This window comes from Anomaloglossus baeobatrachus, chromosome 2, assembly GCF_048569485.1.
Source record: "Anomaloglossus baeobatrachus isolate aAnoBae1 chromosome 2, aAnoBae1.hap1, whole genome shotgun sequence".
NCBI lineage: Eukaryota > Metazoa > Chordata > Amphibia > Anura > Aromobatidae > Anomaloglossus > Anomaloglossus baeobatrachus.
This window is the reverse complement of record NC_134354.1, coordinates 367960354-367987198: the sequence shown is the minus strand read 5'-3', so window position 1 is coordinate 367987198 and position 26845 is coordinate 367960354. Positions and strand designations below refer to the sequence as shown.

The following is a 26845-nucleotide window of genomic DNA, read 5'->3' as shown; positions in this document are numbered from 1 at the left end:
CGGTATAGCATATACTGGTTAGTTCTATGCACATCAACTGCGGCAAAGTGACCTTTTTTGATGGGACCATATCCTAGTAGTGTAATGCTTCACCTGGATTAAAAGTCTACAAGCATCTGAGCAGATAGGATCTACCACTAATTAAAACCATGCTGTGGCTGATAGGCAGAAAGCACAGTCAGAATAGGAAACTCGTGCATGCACCGCGTCAAAAAGAAAATTTGTACCTAACAATTAGGAATCTACATAACTAGACAGCTTTTGGTTAATAAATAGTGCAATCTTTTATTTTATGAATAAAATAGTTATTTCTGTTCTTAAGAACAGTTTCTTAAATCTTTAACGATTTGTAAAAATAAATCTGACCTGAATTAGGCGTGGATGGAAGCCCCGACGGGACCACTGAATGGGGATAGGAGCACAGTGTGAAAAGTGGCCTTACTTTAACCCCTTCACGACCATGGACGGATCTTTACGTCATGGATCGTGTCCCGGTAAGCCCCGCCCCCTGCCGCGGGCAGGTGGCGTGGATCGGCACACATATCAGCTGTTTTCAACAGCTGACATGTGTGCCTACATGTTCGAGTGGAATCGCATTCCACCCGGAACATTAACCCCTTAGATCTCGCTGCCAAAGTCTGGCAGCGAGATCTATATGCGCGCGGCCATGTTTTCTACTTACCGCCGCCCCCATCGGAAGTCACGTGAGTGATCACGTGACGTTCGGTGGTTGCCATCGTAGCACAGGGTCATGTGATGACGCCTGCTGCTACGAAGTTTCACTTTCCTTTTTCCTCGGCACGGAGCAGAGGAAAAAATAAAGTGACTGTTTCTGCTGATTACAGCGGTATAGCTGTCATCAGCAGAAAGCGATCGGATTGCTGATCGCTATAGCCCCCTAGGGGGACTAGTAAAATAAAATAAAAAAAGTAAAAAAAAGTTTTAAAAAATTAAAAAAAAAAAAAAAAAACCTAAAAGTTCAAATCACCCCCCTTTCCCCCCATTGAAAATTAAAGGGTTAAAAAAAAAAAAAAAAAATATACACATATTTGGTATCGCCGCATTCAGAAATGCCCGATCTATCAAAATATAAAATCAATTAATCTGATTGGTAAACGGCGTGGTGGCAAAAAAATTCCAAACGCCAAAATTACTTTTTTTGGTCGCCGCAAGTTTTACGCAAAATGCAATAACAGGCGATCAAAACGTAGCATCTGCGCAAAAATGCTACCATTAGAAACATCAGCTCGAGACGCAAAAAATAAGCCGTCACTGAGCCATAGATCCCAAAAAATGAGAACTCTACGGGTTTCGGAAAATGGCGCAAAACGTACGCCACTTTTATTGGACAAGCTTGTGAATTTTTTTTAACCCCTTAGATACAAGTAAACCTAAACATGTTTGGTGTCTACAAGCTCGCACCGACCTCAGGCATCATACCCACACATCAGTTGTACCATATAGTTAACACCGTGAATAAAAGATCCCAAAAACTATTGTGCCATCACACTTTTTTTGCAATTTTTCCACACTTGGAATTTTTTTGCTGCTTTCCAGTACACCATATGGTAAAACTTATGGTTTCATTTAAAAGTACAACTTGTCCCGCAAAAAACAAGCCCTCATATGGCAAGATTGACGGAAAAATAAAAAAGTTACGGCTCTCAGAAGAAGGGGAGCAAAAAACAAAAACGGAAAGTGCCCCGGGGCTGAAAGGGTTAAATTCAGAGCTTAGATGTCACTAGGACTGCAACACAGATGAACATAGACGCAGTAAACATAGGCTTTTATTTTTATTTCTGGACAAGTTAAACAATATCATACATAAAAACACAAATCTTACTCAATTTTCCAAACTCAATACAATTTCATTAAATATACACATCTCCATATTTCATTCTATACCCACCACCCCTCCATCATTCCCCGGTATTTGAGCACCAAAGCAAACATTACCTTACCAATTTGTCTTGTAAAATGTTAAATCAGTTCAAATCCCACTCTCTCTTTATATGGAAATATGTAAAAGAGTTGATCTACTCGAATGAGTAGCGGACTACTGGTGGGCACTGCAGCCATCACACAAGCAGGAGAACGGAATTCTACCTTAAGAGCAATTGTGGAAGCAGTATGTCGATTTAGTAAACTATTTTCAGAATCAAAAGTTATCCCACACATCCATAGAATAGGGTTTGGTGTCATCGGAACCAGCCTTTACAAAGCCCCATCTTAAATGAAGCTGAGGTGCGTATGGTCGACCTCCGCTCTAGTCATGGTCCATGGAACAACTGGAAAAAGCAATACTGTTCTGAAGAAGGTGAAGAAACGCACATAAGAAAGCTGCAGTGGAAATTACAAATGTTTCATGCAGTTTTTGCTGCCAAATCATTTCAATCTCAATATGGAAAAACTGCAGTAAAAACGTAAGTAATTTTAAAAACGCACCATAGGTCAAAAAGTACAATGTGAATGAGAGTTTACAAATCATATTGATTTTTTAACTACTGTAAAACATTGATGGGGGGGGGGGGTGTTCTCACAAAAAAAAAATGTATCAAAAATGCTACATGTGAACAAGGCTTAAAGCATAACCGTTGTTTTAATTTTTATTTCAGAAATGAGTAATATGTGTGAAATTAATGTAAAAAGAAATTAAATCCAAATCCTCCGAATAAATCACAAATCCTTTATTTAATCCATTTAAAATCCATGCTGGACAGAATAAAATCCAAACATGTTTCAGGCAAATAAAGATTAAATAAAGGATTTGCATTTTATTCGGAGGATCTGGATTGTCTTTCTTTCTACATGATGTTTTCCCGTTGGTCCATGGCTGTGCAACCGGACTCCGACATTATAGCACCCGGGTGGAAATATTAGAACGATACTGGTAAGCATAAACTTTCTTTTGTATATGTGAAATTAAGCAACTTTGCAATTTATCTTATCAGACAAATTTGCTTCTTTATCCTCCAGAACTGATCTTTTATTCTTCTTCAAAATGCTCAATTCCTGGGTAAAATCTGTCTTCAGTAAATACAGATTTTATATTACTAAGATAGGAGATGGCAGTTGCTACTGACAAGATTCTATTGAAAAAAGGGAGGGGCAGGGAGGAGGGAGAGGCTAGATGCAGAAGAAGGAGGAGCTAACGGCAGAGGGAGGAGCTAGCGGCAGAGGGAGGAGCTAGCGGCAGAGCTTCTCCTTCCCTCTCGGCATACAATCATTTAAAAACCAACTGCCATCTCCTATTTCAGTAACATAAAAATCTGTATTCACTGAAGACAGATTTTACCTGGGAAGTGAGAAATTTGAGAATGAAACGTCAGTCCAGGAGGAGAAAGAAGCGGATTTCTCTGATAAGATATATTACAAAATTGTTTATTTTAAAGTTTACTATAGAAATAAAAATTTAAACCATGATGACTCTTTAAAAATACCATTTCATCTTCCTTTTCTTTGGCACCGGAATCCAATATAACAGAATAAAAAAAAAAAAAAAAAAAAAAAAAAAAAAGAAGAGGGAATTATATTGCTAGAGGTTGCTGCAGTCATAGAAAGGGCAATGGAGCATATGATCTACGAAAACTGCCTCATCAATAACTCACGGTCACCTCACTGGTGATGCCACAGTCTCACAGTTTGAGAAGCACTGCCCTAGAAGAACAACACGGTGAAAAAGATATTTCATTGAAAATTAACTAGATGATATGTCTGGCAGGTATTGCAATATGGAACTAGACCTGCTAAATGAAATGCCATCATATATCCACTCTGTAGATTGCCTGATGTATATTGAAAGGCAACAAAAGATGTATTAGACCCCTCAGCCAATTATTAAATTATCATTTATAACCAAGTCAAATATCAAAAAAGAGACATTGTGATATCAAGCTACTAGCAAATGCAAATCACCCCTTGGGTTCTTAAACAGTGTTTTATAAAAAATACATTGGGTGGCCACATCTTATTCGTGGTGCAAAAAACTCTGAATTCTTCTTCCGTGTAATAGCCAAAATACATCAAGGTCGTAGTTAAGGATGGGTTTTAAAAGCACCGGTAAGTGCAATACAAAATCTACTTCAGTCTTTTAGAGCTGTTAATCTTCACCTGTATTCAGAGTAGGGGCATCAGTCTTTTAGAGAAGTCCATCAGAGTTAATTAAGAAGCTGCACACAGGCAGAAATACAGCCAAACTAAGTAATATTCACTCACCCACATTATCCTGCGCTGCGTACACCATTGGGCCTCCGCTTGCATTGGCTGCAGTCACCACATCTCATATAACCCATGTGACAGCTGCAGTGGATTAATTGTGTCTGCAGTATATGGCACAAGAGGAGGATGGGGACATCAGGGCTGGAGCAGGGGAGTATATATTAATTTACGTAGATTAGCAGCATTGCTGCTTGTGAAAAGTGTATGTAGAAACAGGGATAACCTCTTAAGATAATTCAGGATGGAAGTCGAGAGCTGTATAATTCCCACAGTTGTTTACCCCAGTGTTCTGCATCTTTGTACCCCTCAGAATTCCTTTTCCATACTTCAGGGACCTGATCTTCTCCATGATATGCACCTGCAACAGCTCCAGCCATGGTGGCAATAGTATCAGTGTCTCCACCTAGTAAGATGCAGAAGATGACCGTCCTCTGTAAGCTATTCAGCTCTTTGGGAAGATCTTCCACTGGGTCCATGCATCGCAGGAATGAATAAATCGCAGTGGGAACAGACTCTAAAGCAGCAATGCCATGACCTTGGGAACATATAAATCAAAAATTAAACATACTATATATTCACTTAAGATGTATCTTCAGGTCTTATTATGTAATATTTATTATGTCATTAGTTCAAGCACACTCTTCATTTTATAAAAGGTCCCACAATTAGTGCAGCTACCGGAAGTCGAACACCCACCAATCAACAAGTTAGCACCTATTCTGTGGCTAGTTGATCTATTTGTGTCCACCAGACAACCCCTTTATGTCCGCCCAACACATTATATAACTGGCAGCCGTACAATTATTCAGCAGACAGCTATCGTCCCTAAAGGCCCCGTCACACTAAGCAACATCGCTAGCAACATCGCTGCTGAGGCACGACTTTTGTGACGCAAGAGCGATGTTGCTAGCGATGTTGCTGTGTGTGACATCCAGCAACAACCCGGCCCCTGCTGTGAGGTCGCTGGTTGTTGCTGAATGTCCTGGACCATTTTTTAGTTGTTGCTCTCCCGCTGTGAAGCACACATCGCTGTGTGTGACAGCGAGAGCAACAACTGAATGTGCAGTGAGCAGGGAGCCGGCTTCTGCGGACGCTGGTAACCAATGTAAATATCGGGTAACCAAGAAGCCCTTTCCTTGGTTACCCGATATTTACCTTGGTTACCAGCGTCCGCCGCGCTCACGCTGTCAGTGCCGGCTCCCTGCTCCCTGCACACAGCCAGACTACACATCGGGTAATTAACCAGATGTGTACTCTGGCTAGGAGTGCAGGGAGCCAGCGCTAAGCGGTGTGCGCTGGTAACCAAGGTAAATATTGGGTTGGTTACCCGATATTTACCTTAGTTACCAAGCGCAGTATCGCTTCCATGCGTCGCTGCTGGCTGGGGGCTGGTCACTGGTTGCTGGTGAGATCTGCCTGTTTGACAGCTCACCAGCAACCCGTGTAGCGACGCTCCAGCGATCCCTGCCAGGTCAGGTTGTTGGTGGGATCGCTGGAGCGTCGCTTAGTGTGACAGTACCTTTACTCTCACATGCACAGCAATTGTATGAGCCACTGTGTTCTTTATGAGATAGACGCAAACAGTCTTTTCTGATGGAGGTCATTAGCTCGGCTTGATGCGGATATCCCTTTAAGTCAATAAAATAATTAAAGAATTAGGGTTACACAGCCAGAGAGACATTATAAAAGAGAAAGGGGTTAAGGCTTTATTCAGACGTCAGTGTTAAATAAAAAAGGCTTGAGTGTCATCAGTGTTTGGTCAGTATGTCAGTTTTTACAGGGATTTTAATACAGTTAGGTCCAGAAATATTTGGACAGTGACACAATTTTCGCGAGTTGGGCTCTGCATGCCACCACATTGGATTTGAAATGAAACCTCTACAACAGAATTCAAGTGCAGATTGTAACGTTTAATTTGAAGGTTTGAACAAAAATATCTGATAGAAATTGTACACATTTCTTTACAAACACTCCACATTTTAGGAGGTCAAAAGTAATTGGACAAATAAACCAAACCCAAACAAAATATTTTTATTTTCAATATTTTGTTGCGAATCCTTTGGAGGCAATCACTGCCTTAAGTCTGGAACCCATGGACATCACCAAACGCTGGGTTTCCTCCTTCTTAATGCTTTGCCAGGCCTTTACATCCGCAGCCTTCAGGTCTTGCTTGTTTGTGGGTCTTTCCGTCTTAAGTCTGGATTTGAGCAAGTGAAATGCATGCTCAATTGGGTTAAGATCTGGTGATTGACTTGGCCATTGCAGAATGTTCCACTTTTTTGCACTCATGAACTCCTGGGTAGCTTTGGCTGTATGCTTGGGGTCATTGTCCATCTGTACTATGAAGCGCCGTCCGATCAACTTTGCGGCATTTGGCTGAATCTGGGCTGAAAGTATATCCCGGTACACTTCAGAATTCATCCGGCTACTCTTGTCTGCTGTTATGTCATCAATAAACACAAGTGACCCAGTGCCATTGAAAGCCATGCATGCCCATGCCATCACGTTGCCTCCACCATGTTTTACAGAGGATGTGGTGTGCCTTGGATCATGTGCCTTTCCCTTTCTTCTCCAAACTTTTTTCTTCCCATCATTCTGGTACAGGTTGATCTTTGTCTCATCTGTCCATAGAATACTTTTCCAGAACTGAGCTGGCTTCATGAGGTGTTTTTCAGCAAATTTAACTCTGGCCTGTCTATTTTTGGAATTGATGAATGGTTTGCATCTAGATGTGAACCCTTTGTATTTACTTTCATGGAGTCTTCTCTTTACTGTTGACTTAGAGACAGATACACCTACTTCACTGAGAGTGTTCTGGACTTCAATTGATGTTGTGAACAGGTTCTTCTTCACCAAAGAAAGTATGCGGCGATCATCCACCACTGTTGTCATCCGTGGACGCCCAGGTCTTTTTGAGTTCCCAAGCTCACCAGTCAATTCCTTTTTTCTCAGAATGTACCCGACTGTTGATTTTGCTACTCCAAGCATGTCTGCTATCTCTCTGATGGATTTTTTCTTTTTTTTCAGCCTCTGGATGTTCTGCTTCACCTCAATTGAGAGTTCCTTAGACCGCATGTTGTCTGGTCACAGCAACAGCTTCCAAATGCAAAACCACACACCTGTAATCAACCCCAGACCTTTTAACTACTTCATTGATTACAGGGTAACGAGGGAGACGCCTTCAGAGTTAATTGCAGCTCTTAGAGTCCCTTGTCCAATTACTTTTGGTCCCGTTAAAAAGAGGAGGCTATGCATTACAGAGCTATGATTCCTAAACCCTTTCTCCGATTTGGATGTGAAAACTCTCATATTGCAGCTGGGAGTGTGCACTTTCAGCCCATATTATATATATAATTGTATTTCTGAACATGTTTTTGTAAACAGCTAAAATAACAAAATTTGTGTCACTGTCCAAATATTTCTGGACCTAACTGTATATGGGGAAAAAAAAAAAAAAAAACAAACAAACAACAAAGCTTTGCCCATTCATTGCAGTTTTAATCACAGATAGCACATGGATTCTACACTAATGCCATCCAAGAGCTGTCTGATTTTCAAACCCATAGACTTGTATGGGTACTTTGAACCCATTATGAGGATAAAAAAAAAGGGCATACAGTAGCTCCGTGAATGCTCTCAGAACACTTAGTCCACAAAAAGGCATGGTTCTGTGAAGATTTCCAGACCATATGATAAACAATGATTCAACACGTACATGAGAACTAAATGTCTGAATGAGGCCTTAGGCTGTTTTCACACTTCCGTATTTTTCCATCAGTCACAATCCGTTTTGTGACTGATGCGTTGGAGATTGTGGTACAGATCCATTAAAAAAAACGGATCCGTTGTAGCAGTTTGTACCTGGCAAAATCCAGTTGTGGTTGCAAGTAACCTGAGTGACGTCTCCGCTGACAGCGTGACTCACTTCAGTTGCTCCATGGAGCTCACAGTGAGCGGCGGTGCTCTACGGCCGTCAGCTTCCGATGTAGCAGAGCTTAAAGCATCATTGGACCTAGTGTGGATTACGTCGGACCTTATTTGGGGTTAATAAAGTGGTGAAAGAGGGTGTTTTTTTTGTCTTTTAATTCAAATAAAGGATTTTTTGGTGTTTGTATTTATTTACTTTCCCTACAGTCTAGTGATGAGGGGGTGTCTCAGACACCTTCCATCACTAAGCTAGGACTTAGTGGCAGCTATGGGCTGCCATTAACTCCTTATTACCCCGATTGCCACCACATCAGTGCACTCGGGATGAGCCCTGGGACTGTCACACCTAATGGATGTGGCATTTCCGGGTGGCTGCTGGCTGATATTTTTAGGCAGGGGGGCTACCCATAATGTGAGGCTCCCCATCCTGGGAATACCTGCCCTCAGCCGAGTGGCTTTACCTTGGCTGGTATCAAAATTGAGGGTGACCGCAAAACGTTTTGTTTTTTTTAACTATTTATTTATTTTACTGCAAGAAATGGACCCGCCTACCAGCGGCTGTGATTGGTTGCAGTGATTTGAACAGCAGACATGTGGAGCCAACAGGCACGGGTGGATCCGCAATCCACCTGCGCCTTCTTGCCACTTAGATGGCGCTGTCAAAATGTGACAGTGCGATTTAAATTACTGCGGCGGGGATCGCACCATTCCCCGCTTCCATAGGTGACCCTGTGACACGACCCAGGGGAGCCAATGGTTGCCATGGTGGCGACGGGTCATGTGATGACTCCAGTCACTATCATGACATTTCCTGTACGAGCCGACAGAGCACCAGCTTTCACGCACCGAATTATAAGACACACCCCAAATTTAGAGATTTAAAAAAAAAAAAAAAAAATATGGGATCCATTTTATAATCCGGTAATCCGGTGGTGTCTTACCCAGGAGGTGGGACGGCAGCGGGGGTGACAGGAGGCAGGATCGGTATAAGAGTACGGCCGCGATGCTATCGGCGGTGCAGAGGGGTTCCAGATACTTACTGCGGGCTGCAGCGCTGAACGATGCTGGGGCAGCCGGCACTGCATGATGCTCGCTGCCGGCAGTGAGGCACTACCATTCTGAAGATGTCGGCGGTGAGAGCTTCAAAGAAATGGTGGCCCCAGTCGGCAGCTCAAGATGCAAAAAATAAGCCGTCACTGAGTCCAGATTCCAAAAAAGGAGTATGTTATGGGTCTCAGAAAATGGCGCAAAAAGCGCCATTCTTTTTTTGGACAATCTTCAAAATTTTTGTAACCCCTTAGATAAAAGTAAAAGTACACATTTGGTATCTACGAACCTTAGGCATCACACCGACACATCAGTTTTACCATATAGTGAACACTGTGAATAAATTATCCCAAAAACAATCGTGCAATTGCACTTTTTTTTTGCAAGCTCACCGCACTTGGATTTTTTTTTTCTGTTTTCCATTACACTATATGATAAAACTAATGGTTTAATTCAAAAGTATAACTCGTTCCGCAAAAAATAAGCCCTCATATGGCAATATTTACAGAAAAAAAAAAAAGTTACAGCTCTCAGAAGAAGGGGAGTAAAAAACAGAAAAATCGTGTTGGCATCCTTGAAATTATTCCAGAAAATGAAGTATGTCGTCATTAAAATTATTGCAATTAGACGTTTTGTCATACATATATTTATTTCCTTTGTGTGTATTGGAATGACATAAAAAAACTGAGAAATTGGATAATTGGACATAATTTCACACAAAAATCCTGAGAAAAATGGAAAATTGGCACCTTTTCAAAACTGTTGGTAAACAACTTTTTTTCAAGCATGGGATGCTTGTTGAAATTCACCTGTGGGAATTAAAATGTGGAAAATATGAACATCACACCTGAAACCAAATAAAAAGGGGAGAATTTGAATCAAACTGTGCGTCTGTTTGTGCCATACTAAGCAAGGAGAAGATAAAGAGAAGAGAACTGTGAGGCCTTGAGACCCAAAATTGTTGAAAAATATAAACAGTCTCAAGATTACAAGTCAAATCTCCAGAGATCTTGATGTTCCTTTGTCTAACATATTTAAGAAGTTTACAACCCATTTCACTGTAGCTAATCTCTTTGGACGTTGACGTCAGAGAAAAATTGATGCAAGTTTGTAACGCAGGATAGTCTGTATGGTGGATAAGCAGAACTAAATCAAGAAGTTTGAAAGAAATTCAAGCTATCTTGCAGGATGAGGGTGCATCAGCATCAGCGTGAACTATCCGTTGACATTTGAATTAAATAAAATGCTATGCCAGGAGACCTTGGAAGACCTCAGTGCTGACACAGAAGCAGAAAAAAGCTAGATTGCAGTTTGACAAAATGTACGCGAATAAGCTAAAATCCATCTGGGAAAATGTCTTGTGGACAGAAGAGACCAAGGTAGAACTTTTTGGTAAAACACATCATTCTACTGTTTAATGAAAACAGAATGATGCCTATAAAGAAATTAACAGTACCTACAGTCAAATATGGTGGAGGTTCAAGGATGTTTGTGGGTTTTGTTGCCTCTGACACATTGACTGTGAGCAAGGCTCTATGAAATCTGAAGATTACCAAATGATTTTGGGCTGCAATGTAGTGCCCAGTGTCAGAAAGGTGGGTATTGCATCCTAGGTCATGGGTCTTCCAGTAGGACAATGACCCCAAACATACTTCAAGAAGCACCTAGAAATGGATTGAAACAAAATGCTGGAGAGTTCTGAATATGCCAGCAATGAGTCCGTATCTAAAACCAATTTAACACATGTGGAAAGATCTTAATATTGCTGTTGGGAGTAGGCGCCTTCAAATATGAGAAACCTGAAGCAGTTTGGGAAAGAAGAGTGATCCAAAAATCCAGTTGAGAGGTATAAGAATCTTGTTAATGGTTATAGGAAGACATAAATTGCAGTTATTTATTCCAGAGGGTATGCAACCAAACATTTAGTTTTGGGTGCCAACAATTTTGTCCAGCCCATTTTGGAGTTTAGTGTGAAATTATGACAATTTTCCTTGTCTTCTCTGTTTTGTGTGTCGTTCCAATACACTCAATGGAAATAAATATATAACAAAACATGTGTAATTGCAATAATTTTCTGGGAGCAATACTTCATTTTCTGATACAATTTCAAGGGTGGCAACACTTTGGAGCAGGACTGTATAAGAGCGCTAAGAATTTCACGTTCCTCACAAGCTACTACGGAGAAAGACACATTTTTGTACAAACATCTTTACTAGAGATGGACAAACGCTAAAATGCTCGGTCCTCAAGTCAAGCAGGTAAGATGCTAAAAGTGCACAACTCGAGGAGCGAGTATAATGGAAGTCAATGATTGGGAAATCCAGCTCTCCGCCAGCCATAAGGAGAGCACTTCCGGGGGGGAGGGAGAGCAGGGTGTTTTTTTGGATTTTTTCATTTAACACACTACATCTGAAAATGTTGTTTTAGCCCAGTGAGAGTCATTCAGAGACAGTGAATGTCTCTCCCTGGGGTGCCTGCACACATCATGCAGTGAAAATCATGTGCCTCTTTGTGTAAGTAGGTATAACAGGCTATAACAGGTATAAAAGGCTGCTGGAAAATGACACTGCACACAGCTCATGTTTACAACAAGACATTCTGCTACTACTGTGAAAATTAGAGAATCGCAATTAGGAGAAAAAATGATTTTCAAAAAAATAATGGATTTTCAACAGCTTTATTGCCAGCCTCTTGGCAGAACAGGCCAGTGTCTATTGTGCAATGGGAGGTCACACTTTCCAGCAAACTGTATCCTGTATTTTATTTATTGTTGATAAGGAATGTTTTCACAGTCATCACCATTGAGTTTTAACAAAATGTGGAAAAAAAGGGCAAAAGTGCTGAAAATTATCACGCGTTTCACAATTGGTCATATAGAACGGATGTATGGCATTGCGCCACCAAATTGCTATGGGACCATACTCTTCCCCTGAGGCCTCATTCACACATCAGTATTTTTACATCAGTGTTTGTATGCCAAAGCCAGGAGTAGAACTTACAGAGGAAAAACTATTGAAAGACTGACAACTGTTCTGTATTTTATCAGTGTCTGTATACCTAATTTTGGCATACAGACACTGATAAAATACTGATCAAAAATACTGATGTGTGCATGAGACCTCAGTAACAGTTCTAAGACAGGCTGATGCATCATATGCATGGTGGGGTACCAGCTACAAGTACATTCACCCTCCTTATTTATCCCCCTCCCCACCCCAAGAAAATCCCCAAACCCTCACCAAGTTCTTTCACCACGTCACTGCGAGACACATTTCCTTTATCTAAAAACTCCTTAATCTTCTCCAGTCTGTTACAGTAAGGAAACTCTCCCAGCTCCAGCCTAAGATGAGAATAGAATTTATTACAGAGCACAATTCACATGTGAATGCCTAACATCTACATGGACACGAGCATTAGAAAAATAAATATATACAGTACATACAGGGGTTCTCTGAGAATGAGATAAAATGGCATCAATAATGTAATTCAGACTGCTGCCCGTCCTAGTCAGGTGTAAGGAAGAGCTTCACACTGAAGACAACCCAAATGGCCGTGTATTGCATTATGCATATTCTACTCCACCATATTATAAATAGAATAATAAATGAGCAAACAAAAAGTACATTTCAAGTGGAAAGAATATAAATATGTACTGAAAATCAAGGAGAATTTCTAAATGCAGAGAATGAAATCAAAACAGGAAAAAAATCTGTACCACAAGCAAGAGAGTCATTAAAAATGAATATATTTATTGGAACAAATAGTTAAAATATGAACAGTACAAATAGTGGTCAGCAGGTGGCGCCAGAACATTACATAGAGGCAACTGCAACATTAAAGGAGTGGTTCACCCAATTTTTTTAATGTCTATATGAGTGTAACTTACCATTTTAGGTGTTTTCTTCATTGGCTTCTATTTGCAGTTCTGGCACTGAGCGGCGCTATCCTGCATGCTCAATACCAGTAACATGATCCCCTGGTGCTGTGGCCGCTAGTATCCTCTGACGTGACGTCAAGTTCCGGGCTCTGAGACTGGACGTTACGTCAGGGGATGCTGGTGCCACTCACATTGATTGACTGGGCTGTGGGCGGTGACTACCGCACGTCACAGCCCAGCATCGAGGGGAGGATCCGGAGGATGGTACGAGACGCCAGTGTGAAGCGGTGAAGAGGGCTTAGCGTCCGGCAGATTGGTGAGGCACGGGGCGCCAGTGTGGAGTACCGGGGGGGTGGGGGGGGGAGGGGGAAGGTTCTTCAGCTGAACCCTCCCCCCCGTCACGAAAGTATCTGATCACACTATCCACCCTCCCGCTCTGCTCCGATGTCAGGAGACCGGGCGGTGTCAGGCAGTGTGATCTATACACCCACCAGCACTACAGGACGCAGCAAGAGACTGACAAGCTGGTGACATGCAGCACCGCATGTGTCAGAGCAAAGCATGTCAACAGCTTGCTCTGCTCTGTCACCTGTCATGCTGCATGGGACCAAGTTACTGCACACTGTGACTTGTGCTGCATGGGACCATCTTTCTCCACTCTGTCACCTGCACAACAAATCACAGAGTGGAGCAAGGTGGTGACATGCAGCACAGCATGTGACAGAGCACCTCTCTTCCCTCCCTCTCTCTCTTTTTTCTCTCCTTTTTTTTCGCTCTGTCAGTACAGAAATCTCTATTGTGGAGGGGTGAGAGAGAGTAATAACGATGGAGTCCCTTATGTGTCTGTGTATTTATTTCTAATAAAGTATTTTTTCTCTGTATGGTGTTTTTTTTTAACCCTTTGTTGGAGATTCTTATTGGCAGAGTCAAATTTGGCCTGACATTAAGAATCTCAGGCATTATACCAGCTGGTATTTTTTTTTTTACCTCTAACCCTAGGGTTAGGGTTATATGTTTGTTTTTTTTTTATTTTTTTAATGAATTTAAAAAAATCAACATGGGCATCGCCCATCGAGCACCAGAGCATTTTGCTACTCACTCATACCTACTCCTGACCACACAGCCAACAGAACAAGTAGTCAGATGACTCCAGTGTCGGCCGATTACTTGTTCTGTGTTCCCCTGTCTCTCTGCATCCATCGTAGCGTGTGCGGGCTGTGAGGTCAGCTGAGTTCAGTCCAGCACTGGAGTCAGCTGATCTGACCTCAGCTGAACTCCAGTCCGCATACTCTGCGATGCATGCAGCGGGACACAGAACAAGTAATCGGGCGGCACTGGAGTCAGCTGATCTGAACTCAGCCGAACTCCTGACCACACAGCCCGCACACGGTCACACGTAATTGGCAGCAGGCAGTGACTGCTGTTAACCTGTATCCATCGCAGCGTGTGCGGGCTGTGAGATCAGAGTCAGCTGACTCCAGTGCTGGCCAATAAATTCTGTGTCCTGCTGCAGAAGGATCCGGTAAAATAACAATTGCGGTTGCATGCGCTGCACATTTAATCCACAGGATCTGGTCATATGCGGTTTGCGATTTTTTTGCCTACAGGCAAAAAACGCTGATGTGAAAGTAGCCTGAAAAATGCATGCCACACGGATGATACGGACGACACACAGAAACTAGTCAAGAGGGGAAAAAGCAATCTCATGACCCCATCATTTTTTTCTCACAATTATTATTTTTTTTCACATGTTGCACCGGCTAAGGCTGCTTTCATACATCAGTTTTTTGCCATCAGGCACAATCCGGCGAAAAACGGATAAAGCCGGATCCGTTTTTTTCCGCACTGAATTGTATTAGCGCCGGATTGTGCCTGATGCCCTTGTGTTGCATCCGTTGTGCACGGATCCAGCGAAATTTATGTGTCCAGCTGCCGGAAAGGACGCAGCATGCAACGTTTTTTGGCAGCGGCAAAAAAAACGGACAGCGCCAGATCCAGCGTCGTGTACAATGAAAGCCTATGGGTGCTGGATCCATCGTAAAGCGGCATACAATGCATTACAGCGACTGATTCAGGGTTTTTTTCTACTGAGCATGCTCAGTAGCACAACGGGTCCGTCCAAAAACTGAAGGAACTGATGGAAAAAACCGATACCACTGATCCGATTTTTCGCCTGATACATTGCATCAGTGTTTACACTGGATTGTGCCTGATGTCAAAAAACTGATGTGTTAAAGCAGCCTAATCATAATTTCTGTACACACAGACACTATATGAGAAATAGCAGAAGATAGCCGCTTTCTTCCCGTGGTTGTGCAGAGTTGGGAGCTTCTGCTGTCTCTGTGTGATTGCTCTCAGTACTTCCACAGGGAAGAGGCAGGGAGGAGTCTTTGGGTGGAGAGCTGAGTGGGTGTGTTAGATACAGTCCTAAGAATTATGGGAGTTGTAGTAACTGAACCCAGGAAGTTAGGAGAGCGATTAACCCCATCAGAGCTGGAGCCAGAAATGAGGATGTGCTGCTAGAGCACGATAAAAGGTAGCAGCTAGAGCATGATAAAAGGTAATATTGCTGAAAAATCATAATAGATGTATGGAGAGGCACATAGCAAGATTTATGAGAAAAAAAAAATCTGTCTGGTAACTGGCCAACTTAACGCTTTAAGTGTTCAATAAATGCTGAGGTTCTCATTCGTAACAAATCCCTGGCAATGACTGTGTAAAATAATTATGTGTAGTAACACAACCAAAAAAAAAATAGATGATAGCAGTATGAAACCGGAAGAAGGCGTACACCGAAACGTGCATGTATGTAGGGAGTGTGTCGGCGCCTCTACCCACACGAGGTATATACTGCTATATGATGTTATTTTTGCAAGTTGCCGATCTCCTCTTTGTCTTTCCCTGACAGTGACGGCAGTTTCATACTGCTGCTATCTACCTTTTTTTTCATATTATAAATATGTATCCATTTATGAGGTTTACCTTGTAGTACCACGATTAATGGTTTCCTTTAGATATTTTATACTTTGTTGGGCGTTGATCTTTTACCAGTTGCCAGCAATGATTCTTTGTTTAATCTTGATACATTGGCCCTTTATGTTGCTGCTATTTCGGGCCTGTGGTTTTACTTGATCCTAATGTACTTCCTATAATGTATCATTTCATACCGGTTGAGCGTTCCTCCACCTTTGGTTAATTAGGCTGCTTTCACACATCCGTTTTTGCAGTGCGGCACAAAACGGCGCTCTGCAGAAAAAAACGCAACCGGTTTTTTTTTGCCGCCGGTTGCGTTTTTTCCCGCATAGACTTGCATTAGCGCCGTATTTTGCCGCATGGCCTTGCGTTGTGTCCGGTTTTTGCCGGATGCGGCATATTTAGCCCATGCGGCGGCCGGATGGAACGTTGCCTGGTACGTTTTGTGCGGCGAAAAAACAACATCGCGCCGGATCCGGCGTGATGCGGCGCGATTTACAATGCAAGCCTATGGATGCCGGATGCGTTTTTTTGCACTGCGCATGCTCAGTATCAAGCTGCATCCATCAAAAAATGGACGGGCCTCATGGGAAAAACGTATGCAACGGATCCGGTTTTATCGCTGCATCCGTTGCATAGGTTTTTGAGCCGGATTGAGCCGCACTGCTAAAACCGGATGTGTGAAAGCAGCCTGATACGATTTGTAGAGGTTTGTCTTACATTTGGTATATTGATAAAGAGCTACTATGTTTACTAATTTTGTATAGTTATGTGTTTTGTTCTTTGAGTCTTGTAGATTTCCAATATAATTAGGATGTACATATGCAGTTGTAAACATGCATTTTCCCAAATTGGGGATGCTCAGAAGTCTTTGGCTCCTTGCAGCACTGAATCCCTTACGACGCCTCTGCTTAATAGTATGAAGTTGTGCCTAATAAACATACTTAGTTTAATGCAACTTTTACAATAGCAGAACCCAAGAAGAACGTGAACATTATCTTACTCCATAGCATCACTGCGAGACTTCTCATCATCTTCGATTTCTTTCATGTTGCTTTGAAGACGTTCCAGGAAAGACTCACGACTCAGATTTCCCTGAAGAGCATAGTGCACGGCAAGGGCCAGAAGGATGGCCCCATTGTAGCCCAATGAGGATGCGTGTGTCAGTTGTCCACTGATTTTAGCATACTGTTTAAAGAAAACAAATGTTTTAGTAGTAAGGCCATTATTTTTCCTTGTAATTTCGATAAAGACTTGACGGAAACGAGATTATAAACTTTAAAGTACTTGGGCACCTTTCCGTTTGCTCCACCCATAAAAAAAACCTGTCTTTATAGCACCCAGTTTTTCCTTTGGATCAGAAATAGGAAAAGTGCAGCCCCTGGACCTCATCTGGCCCTTTAAAGTTTCCTGTCTGGCCTACGGAGCAGACAGCAGAAAGGCTGAAAACAGTGGCCCATGAACTGCACCACGGGAGGCAGGGTCATGTGAGCAGATGAAAAAAAATAATTCAATCTGCACATGCGCCGATGATACTCATTTGTCTCCACAGTGCCTTCAATAAAATGGCTTGGAGATCATGGTATGAGCATGCGCTGACTCTGGCGCCATTTTCATGAAGATAACATCACAATAGCAATGTGAACATGCTGCGACAATAGTGGCGCAAAATTTAAATAAAGAAAAGGGGGCAAGCTAGGAGGAGAAATATATACAAAATCCCACCCCGCTGCACATGCCACTCAACCAATGCATTCATTTCTGGACCTGAGAATGTATGTTTGATTGCCCAAAAAACAATCTGGAAACTGAAGGTATGATTTGATTCATCATGGAAGCACCAGTATGCCACTGCCTTTACTATATATGGGAAAATCTTGTTGGTTGATTCCCTTTATTGAGTCACCTATTTTGATCCTTTAGAACAATGTTAGTTTACAAAAATACAATCACGAACAGCTCTTAAAGGGAATCTGTGAGGTCCCCTATGATCTCAGCATTCATATCTGTATGACAAGATTTCCTGCCTAACTAGCCCTGTATAATGCTGTTTACTAAAACCAATGTTTTAAAAAAAAAAAACGATTTATAAACTCCGCTTTTCCTACGCTAATTAGGGTCTTGACTAGTTGATGAAGCGTTGTTTCCCTAGACTTATCGTTCCTCTTTCCATACTATTACACCCCTGTTGGCATGATAACATGATTTCTATAAGCCGGCGTCACCACCAGCTCCTGGAAAAGTTGCGCATGCGTGCAGCTTTATTCATTCATATTGAGTTTCTGAAGCCGGGTGTTCATATCTCATCTTCAGAGAGGTATATTGTGCATGATCGGAGGAATAACTTCTGCACTCCTGATCATGCACAGTGCGCCTCTCTGAAGGCGAGATATGTACACCCGGTTTCAGAGGCTCAATGTAAGTGAATAATGGTTTTAGGAAAAAAGCAAAAGAAAAAAAATTGTATTAAACCTGTAGTAACCTTTACAATATCCTGAACATTGGGAAAAGCCAGCGGAATCCCGACCACTCTCATGGCGGCTCCATTCCCAAAGGAACCTCTCCCATTGAACTGTTCCTTAGCCGGAGTGAAGACATTATGGTACTTTCCACTTTGAAGTTTTTGAAACACATGTACTACTCCCATGCCATAGCCACGATCGGGATCATTGAAGTACTCAGTAGTGAATCTGAAAAACAAAATAGGGGAAACAAAAATGTAAAGAGGGCTTATTTTTACATTTAATTTTTTTAATGACACAATTACATTTCCTATATAATAAAGTTTGTAAAAAAAAAAAATCTCTGAGGTTTAATGGGATTGTCCTTTTTTTCCCCTTAAATAAATATATGTATTTGGGGGACAAAAATGATTTTTGAAATTGGACTTATTAAAAAAAAAAGTTGCACCACATACTCTTTATAGCCTAAGCTATAGTCTGTATTTCTATACTACATTTCTAATTGCAGGTATTTGCTAATATTATTATCATTACACCTACTACATTTGGAGATAAAATCTTGGAGATAAGAATAACAGTTTAGCTCCTTCACCCCCGAGCCTGGTTTTCACCTTCATGACCAGACAATTTTTTTTTCAATTCTCACCACAGCTGTCTGTGCCCCCCCATAGTGCTGTTTGTGTTTCCTTCTCCCCCTAGTGCTGTTTGTGCTTCCCACATCCCCCCAGTGCTGTTTGTGCTTCCCCTTCCCCCACAGCCCGATCTGTACTTCCCCTCACCCCCACAGTGCTGTCCATGCTTCCCCTTACCCCCACAGTGCTGTCCATGCTTCCCCTTACCCCCACAGTGCTGTCCATGCTTCCCCTTACCCCACAGTGCTGTCCATGCCGCCATGTCTGTTAAGGCCAAATTTACATGCAACAACATCGCTAATGAGACGTCGTTGGGGGTCACGGAATTTGTGACGCACATCCGGCCTCGTTAGCGACGTCATTGCATGTAACACCTATAAGCGAGTGTTAACGATCAAAAATACTCACCTAATCATTGATCGTTGACACGTCGTTCATTTTCATAATATCGTTGCTCGTTGTGGACGCAGGTTGTTCGTCGTTCCTGAGACAGCACACATCGCTACGTGTGACACCCCAGGAACGACGAACAACACTGTACCTACGTCCTCCGGAAACGAGGTGGGCGTGTCTTTCCTTCAGCTGCTCTCCGCCCCTCCGCTTCTATTGGCCGCCTGCCGTGTGACGACGCACGAACCGTCCCCTGAGAAGAGAGGCAGTTCGCCGGCAAGAGCGACGTCGCTAGGTAGGTAAGTATGTGTGACAGGGACTAACGATATTGTGCGCCACGGGCAGCGATTTGCTCGTTATGCACAAACGACGGGGGTGGGTGCGATCGGCAGCGACATCGCTAGCGATGTCGCTGTGTGTAAAGCAGCCTTAACTCTGTGTTCTGTATACCTTCCAGTGATGTCTATGCCTCCCAGTGATGTTTGTGCCCAAGCGTCTCCTGTGATGCATGTGCCCCCATCCCCTCCTGTGATGTATATGCCCCATCCCCTCCTGTGATGTATATGCCTCCAGCATCTTCTGTGATGTATATATGCCCCCAACCCCTGCTACGATATATATGCCCCCACCCTATCTGTGATGTAAATATGCCCCCAGCCCCTGATATGATGTAAATATCCCCTCGGCCTCTCCTGTGATATCTATGCTCCAGATTTTCCGTGATGTATAAACGTTAGCCCCCATGCCTCCTGTGAGGTTTATGCTCCAGCCCCTCCTGTGATGTACAAGCCCCCAGCGCCTCCTGTGATGTATATACTGCAGCCTCCATGTCTCCTGTGATGTATATCCAGAAGTCCCAGAGTCTCCTATTTGATGTATAAATGATTCAGCAATCTTATTATCACAAAGAGTTGATTAAGCTCCAAACAGAGACAAACCCGGAAAAGCAGTTGTGAGAAGCTACCTGATCAATAGCACGAAACATCATAGCAGCAACAAAATAGAAGAAATGCCACCCACCACTGTATTGTCGAGTTAATTGTTTGACCAAATATAGCAGGGTAATTTCCAATTTGATAATTTTGTGCGGTTCCCGAAGTTTGGTAGAAATTTCCAAATGGCTTTTTTTCACAGCACATAGGATAAATTTTGACAGTACATAGCCAGAAAATAAGTTTGTTTGAAAACAATTTGAGATTGAATTAAAATATCGAAAAAAAACAAAAGCCGCCGCGAATACAGAAAAGGGATGCAATAGTGCATAAACCAAAAATAAAAAAAACCCATTAAAATGTAACCTTTAATACTACACTTAAAAAGGTCAGAGGACCAAAAAACCTTATAACAGTGAAGGTAAAATAGTTAGGAAACAATTAGGTTCCTCAAACGTTGTCCCGACCTAGTTTAGGATCCTTTGACAACTATCCTTAAAGATATTCTTGGGTTAGTATCAGTCGCCAAGTTCCTAGTTAATCTCTATATGTAACTGACACCTGTGTGACAATAAGGTGTATAATTTTCTTACTTAAGTATATGACTATAAACTATTTCATATATGAGAGGCTTTTGGGATGTGGGTTATTATTTATACCTATGAACTTCCCTTTGCGGTCTCTATGGCATTTGCTGACATTTGTATGGCCTCTTTTAAGATTAATACTATATCACTAGCTCGGTTTATTTGTGTTTATTTATCATTGTTTATTTACATTCCCATTCACTATATCATTTTTGAGTGTAGTTTTAGGGGTTAATTATTAATAACGTTTCTGTCCTCTATTACGGTCATATGTTTTCGTTTACCCGGACTTTACCTGTAGTATGGAGCGCATTTGCGTTCCACTGTTTTCTATACCCGGTCTGTTTCATTTCCGGGCAAGTTTGCCGGAACTGATGTCATCTGGAGCGCATTTGTGTTCCAGTACCTGGTAAAATATTTGATCTCTCTGTCTATCATGGAGCGGATCTGCATCCTCGCCCTCAGTCATGTGATTTCTACCTCACTTCCGGACATCGAGAACGGAAGTGATCTCATCTGGAACGCATTTCAGTTCCATTACCTGTTGCTGGTTCTTTTGGCCATGTATCATTCCAATAGAGATCTACTGTTACGAACCGGCGGCGCCATAGCCGCAAGCAGCCTGCTGCGGTTCCTGTGGCGCCCAGGCGCCGGCTGCCGTTCTTGGCCGTGCCTCGGGTCATCCAGTTGGCTGCTCCTTCCACCACGTCTACGTGTGGAGAGGCGGCTAGTGCGCATGCGTCCACCGATTTACCCCAGCCAGAGTCTAAGTCTGGTGTTTTGCCTACTGAACATGCTCAGCCTGATTGTGTCATTTCTGAGACTAAGTCCTCAGTTCAGGCTACTGAGCATGCTCCCACAATTAATCCTAACAGCCTCTTTGCACAGGTACTTGGACTTCGTGCTGTGTCTAAGTTCTGGGATGTTCCTACTGAGCATGCTCAGGCAGATAGTCTGATTTCTGAGTCTGTTCAGGCTACTGAGCATGCTCAGGCACTTAATGCATCAGAGGCTAGGTCCGGTAAGGACCTCACTGAGCATGTCCGTGAGGTGGCAGGCCCTGATTGGGCAGAGGGTGTCAGGTGTCTTGATGACGTGGCCACTCCGGACTGGCTTGCAGAGGCCCGCCCCTATGATCTGGCACCTCACCATTGGTCGTCAGACGATGACTGGTGAAGTGTTTGGGGCGTGGCTGCCATGAGGTCATCAATGACGTGGCAGTTCCGGATAGGCCGCTGATGACGTCGCTGCTGACATGGCACTCTGCTATTGGACCTTGGTGGTTCCACCCTAGGTTTGGGGTGGACCCAGGTTATAAAAGGGGCTGGAGACAACATGGAGGTGCACAGTCTTCATTTAGAGTTCATGGTGGCATAAGCTTTGTTGGAAGCGGTAGGTAGGGATAGGCGAATGGTGCCTGTCACGCCAAGATTCGTGGCTCGGCACATGAGGGTCAGGCGCCGTGCTTCCTTGCTGCCGTTCCAGTTGTGCTATAGCAGTCCAGTGGCATTAACTGGACTGCGGCTGCTGTGTCACCTGTCCGTTTGTGCCTCCTACGCACACGGACAGCATACCTGCTGTGTCACCTGTCCGGTTGTGCCCTCTACGCGCACGGGCCGCGTATTCCAGAACCCCTGTGGAGTTAACAGGGTGTTCCTGGATTGGGTGTGTGAACCCTATTTCTCTCCTCGGCTTCCCAGTCAAATGCTACTGGTGTGACTACGTGGTCTGACGTGTCCGTCACACACGTGGCCAGTCGAGTGGTCACCAGAAACGCTAATCGAAGGACCGCTCGGCCTGACATGTCTTACACACGTGGCCGACAGGACACTGTCGCAGCGGTCTTCTCGGTCAACGCTAACTGGTTACCATCCGGGCCTGACATGTTCCCTACACACGTGGTCGGAGTAGCGCCCGCTCCACCGAAACGCTGACTGGGTTGTCATCCGGTTTGACGTGTCCCTACACACATAACCGGTTCCCAGGTCTCCTGGGTTATCTCTAAGTCATCAGCTCTATAGTCTCCGCCTAACCCACAGGGTGCCAGCAGCTCCATTGCCATCTGGAGCACGGTGGGCCCCGACTGGCGATTGGGATATACACCCCCTGGTCCTAATCTGCCGGTCCCCCCGTAACATCTACTGCTATCAAAATGTTGAATATTGTGATATGATATTTATTAGGACTTTTTTTTTATTTTGCTATCCATGTCTCATTTTCAACTTCCACATGGTTTAAAAGGCAGGTTGCCTTTGGTTCCTTCAGGTATTGTCCTCAAACACCTTGTTCCTGTGATGTGACATCCATCATCCTGGACTTCTATTGGACTCAGTCCCCTGATGAACCCTGTGAATATACCGGGGGAAACACGTCGGCACAACGTTTATGAGGAACCTGACTAACGGACCTCTAGACCAGATGAGTAATAACCATGTTACATGTGGCATTACTGAGGTTTAGGTTTACTCGCCTGGCTTTTTCCTAATATTTTCATCTATTTATAGTTGGTACATTGCAATAGTGTAGGGTGATCTAGAGACTGGTAGGGTCTCCCGTCGGTGAATGGGAGCGCCACAACCCTAGGGCGTCATATACCCTTCATTACTAGGTAGGGATACTCAGGGCCCAATATTTTTCCTTATCTTAGCATTTTTATCATTAAATATTGTTATCTAACTATTTTACTCTCACTATTAAAAGGTCAGAAGACCAGAAAACAAAGTGTAGTATTAAAAGTTAAATTTTAATGGGGTTTTTCTTTTTGGCTTAAGAATTAAAATATCCATATGTCATGGTCCCAGTACAGACCATGATTTATGGACTCCTGACCCAAACTCAGTAGCCTCATCTATATATATAATTGCCTTATTCTGTCTGTCTGTCTGTCTGTCTGTCTGTCTGTCTGTCTGTCATGCTCCGAAATTGTGTCCTTACGGTGACACAAAGCTGATTGGCCGCTGGGCTCGCCATGGCCCCGCCCCCCCACACGGATTGGCCTCTCGCCCCGGCTCTCTGCAGGCCCCGCCCCCTCACGCAATGCACGCTTGCTCTGGCCCAACTGACACGGAGCCCCGATTCCCAGGTGAGTACACACACACACACATCAGATCACACTCACACTCACTCTCACACACACCTCACACATCACAACATGCTGGGATATCTCTTGCTTCTACACCGGCTCCGTCACGATCCCGGCAGCGCCAGACATAACCTTGCGATGCTGGGATCTTCACGGAGGCCGTGAACGCTGGTAACCATTATACACATCGGGTAACTAAGGTCCCTTAGTTACCCGATGTGTATCATAGTTACCAGTGTACACCGGCTCACACTCACTCTGACACACACCTCACACACACATCACATCGCATCCACACATCAAGGTCCTGCAGCGCCGGAAAATACAGACACATAACAGCACACACACATAACAGCACACACATACACACACACAAATCAGATCACACTCACTCACACACACACATCACATCGCATCCACATACTCACAACATCCTGGGATATCGCTTGCTTCTCGGCCTCGATACTGTGCTGTTGTGATCTTCCAGGACCTGCCGGAGGATCACATGGCCAGAAGCATGTGATATCCCCGGATGTTGTGAGTATAAGCGCGTATGTGCGATATCGTCAGTGTCTGTGTGTGTGAGTGTATGCGATCGGGTGTGTGTGAGTGGATGCGATCGGGTGTGTGTGAGTGGATGCGATCGGGTGTGTGTGAGTGGATGCGATCGGGTGTGTGTGAGTGGATGCGATCGGGTGTGTGTGAGTGGATGCGATCGGGTGTGTGTGAGTGGATGCGATCGGGTGTGTGTGAGTGGATGCGATCGGGTGTGTGAGTGTCGGCAGAGGAGCACGGCGTGCTGGAGGAGGCTGGGAGCAGAGAGGCTGATCATGGGTAAGGCTGGGAGGAGAGAGGCTGATGCTGGGGGAGGCTGGGAGGGGGAGGCTGGGACGAGGGAGGCTGATGCTGGTGGAGGCTGATGCTTGGGGAGGCTGATGCTGGGGGAGGCTGGAAGGAGAGAGGCTAATGCTGGTGGAGGCTAATGCTGGTGGAGGCTGATGCTTGGGGAGGCTGATGCTGGGGGAGACTGGGAGGGGAAGGCTGATGCTGAGGGAGGCTGGGAGGAAGGAGGCTGGGAGGAGAGAGGATGATCCTGGGGAAGGCTGGGAACGGGAGGCTGATGCTGAGGGAGGCTGGAAGGAGAGAGGCTGATGCTGGGGGAGGCTGGAAGGAGAGAGGCTGATGCTGGTGGAGGCTGATGCTGGGGGAGGCTGATGCTGGGGGAGGCTGGGAGCGGAAGGCTGATGCTGAGGGAGGCTGGGAGGGGGAGGCTGGGAGGAAGGAGGCTGGGAGGAGAGAGGCTGATCCTGGGGAAGGCTGGGAAGGGGAGGCTGATGCTGGGGGAGGCTGGAAGGAGAGAGGCTGATGCATGGGGAGGCTGATGCTGGGGGAGGCTGGGAGGAAGGAGGCTGGGAGGAGAGAGGCTGATCCTGGGGAAGGCTGGGAAGGGGAGGCTGATGCTGAGGGAAGCTGGAAGGAGAGAGGCTGATGCTGGGGGAGGCTGGAAGGAGAGAGGCTGATGCATGGGGAGGCTGATGCTGGGGGAGGCTGGGAGGAAGGAGGCTGGGAGGAGAGAGGCTGATCCTGGGGAAGGCTGGGAAGGGGAGGCTGATGCTGAGGGAAGCTGGAAGGAGAGAGGCTGATGCTGGGGGAGGCTGGAAGGAGAGAGGCTGAGGCTGGGAGGAGAGAGGCTGATGCTGGGGAAGGCTGATGCTGAGGGAGGCTGGGAGGGGAAAGCTGATGCTGGGGAAGGCTGGGAGGACGGAGGCTGGGAGGAGAGAGGCTGATCCTGGGGAAGGCTGGGAGAGGGAGGCTGATGCTGGAGGAGGCTGGAAGGAGAGAGGCTGATGCTGGCGGAGGCTGATGCTGGGGGAGGCTGGAAGGAGAGAGGCTGATGCTGGTGGAGGCTGATGCTTGGGGAGGCTGGGAGAGGCTGGGAGGAGGGAGGCTGGGAGAGGTAGGCTGAGAGAAGAGAGGCTGATGCACACACACACACACACACACACACACACACGCGCGCACTGCACAACACACCACACACACACACACACACACACACTGGGAACCACAAACAACTGCCCTACACAGACACCCACACATACAGACAACGCTGCACACACACAACACCCAACACACAAACACCGCGGCACACACAAATATACGCACATACCGCACAACACACACATTGCACAAAACATACCTCCCCCCAAAACACACCACACACACACAAACCGCGCAACACACACACACAACGCTACAGACACACAGCGCTCCACAAACAACGCAACACACGCAACACACATACAACACCGCTCTCACCCCCCGCCACACCCAGACAACACCCAGAACATGTACAGCGCCCTACACAAACACTTGGTAACTACACACAACAACATATATATATATATATATATATATATATATATATATATATATATATATATATATATATATATATATATATATATATATATAACAAAAATCATACATGAACTACACAATACGTAAATTCTAGAATACCCGATGCGTAGAATCGGGCCACCTTCTAGTAGGCTTATATAAGACTGTTAAAGTATGGGATTTGGAGACCTACAGACTGTCAAGTCGTAGTTTCAGACCATGAAATGGATGCCCCAAGTCAAATTCAGATGTCTGTGTTTTTTGGTTCAAGAACAGGCTGCAAAGGAGAGTTTACAGGGGTTTCCTGACCAGAACTTG

General features: G+C 44.4%; 1 protein-coding gene across 2 annotated transcripts in view; it reads right to left on the bottom strand.

The window, feature by feature from the left end:
* Window positions 1–1778: 1778 nt before the first annotated feature.
* The window catches only part of ADPRS (ADP-ribosylserine hydrolase), a 52404-nt gene continuing 27337 nt past the window's right edge, over window positions 1779–26845 (bottom strand). For both annotated transcript variants that reach the window (XM_075336032.1, XM_075336031.1), the window contains exons 3-6: window positions 18525–18732; window positions 17046–17230; window positions 12432–12532; window positions 1779–4753 (exon numbers count right to left, since the gene is read on the bottom strand). In XM_075336032.1, coding sequence (XP_075192147.1) covers window positions 4455–4753; window positions 12432–12532; window positions 17046–17230; window positions 18525–18732 — 793 coding nt within the window. In that variant the 3' untranslated portion in view covers window positions 1779–4454. The remainder of the gene's footprint in view (window positions 4754–12431; window positions 12533–17045; window positions 17231–18524; window positions 18733–26845) is intronic.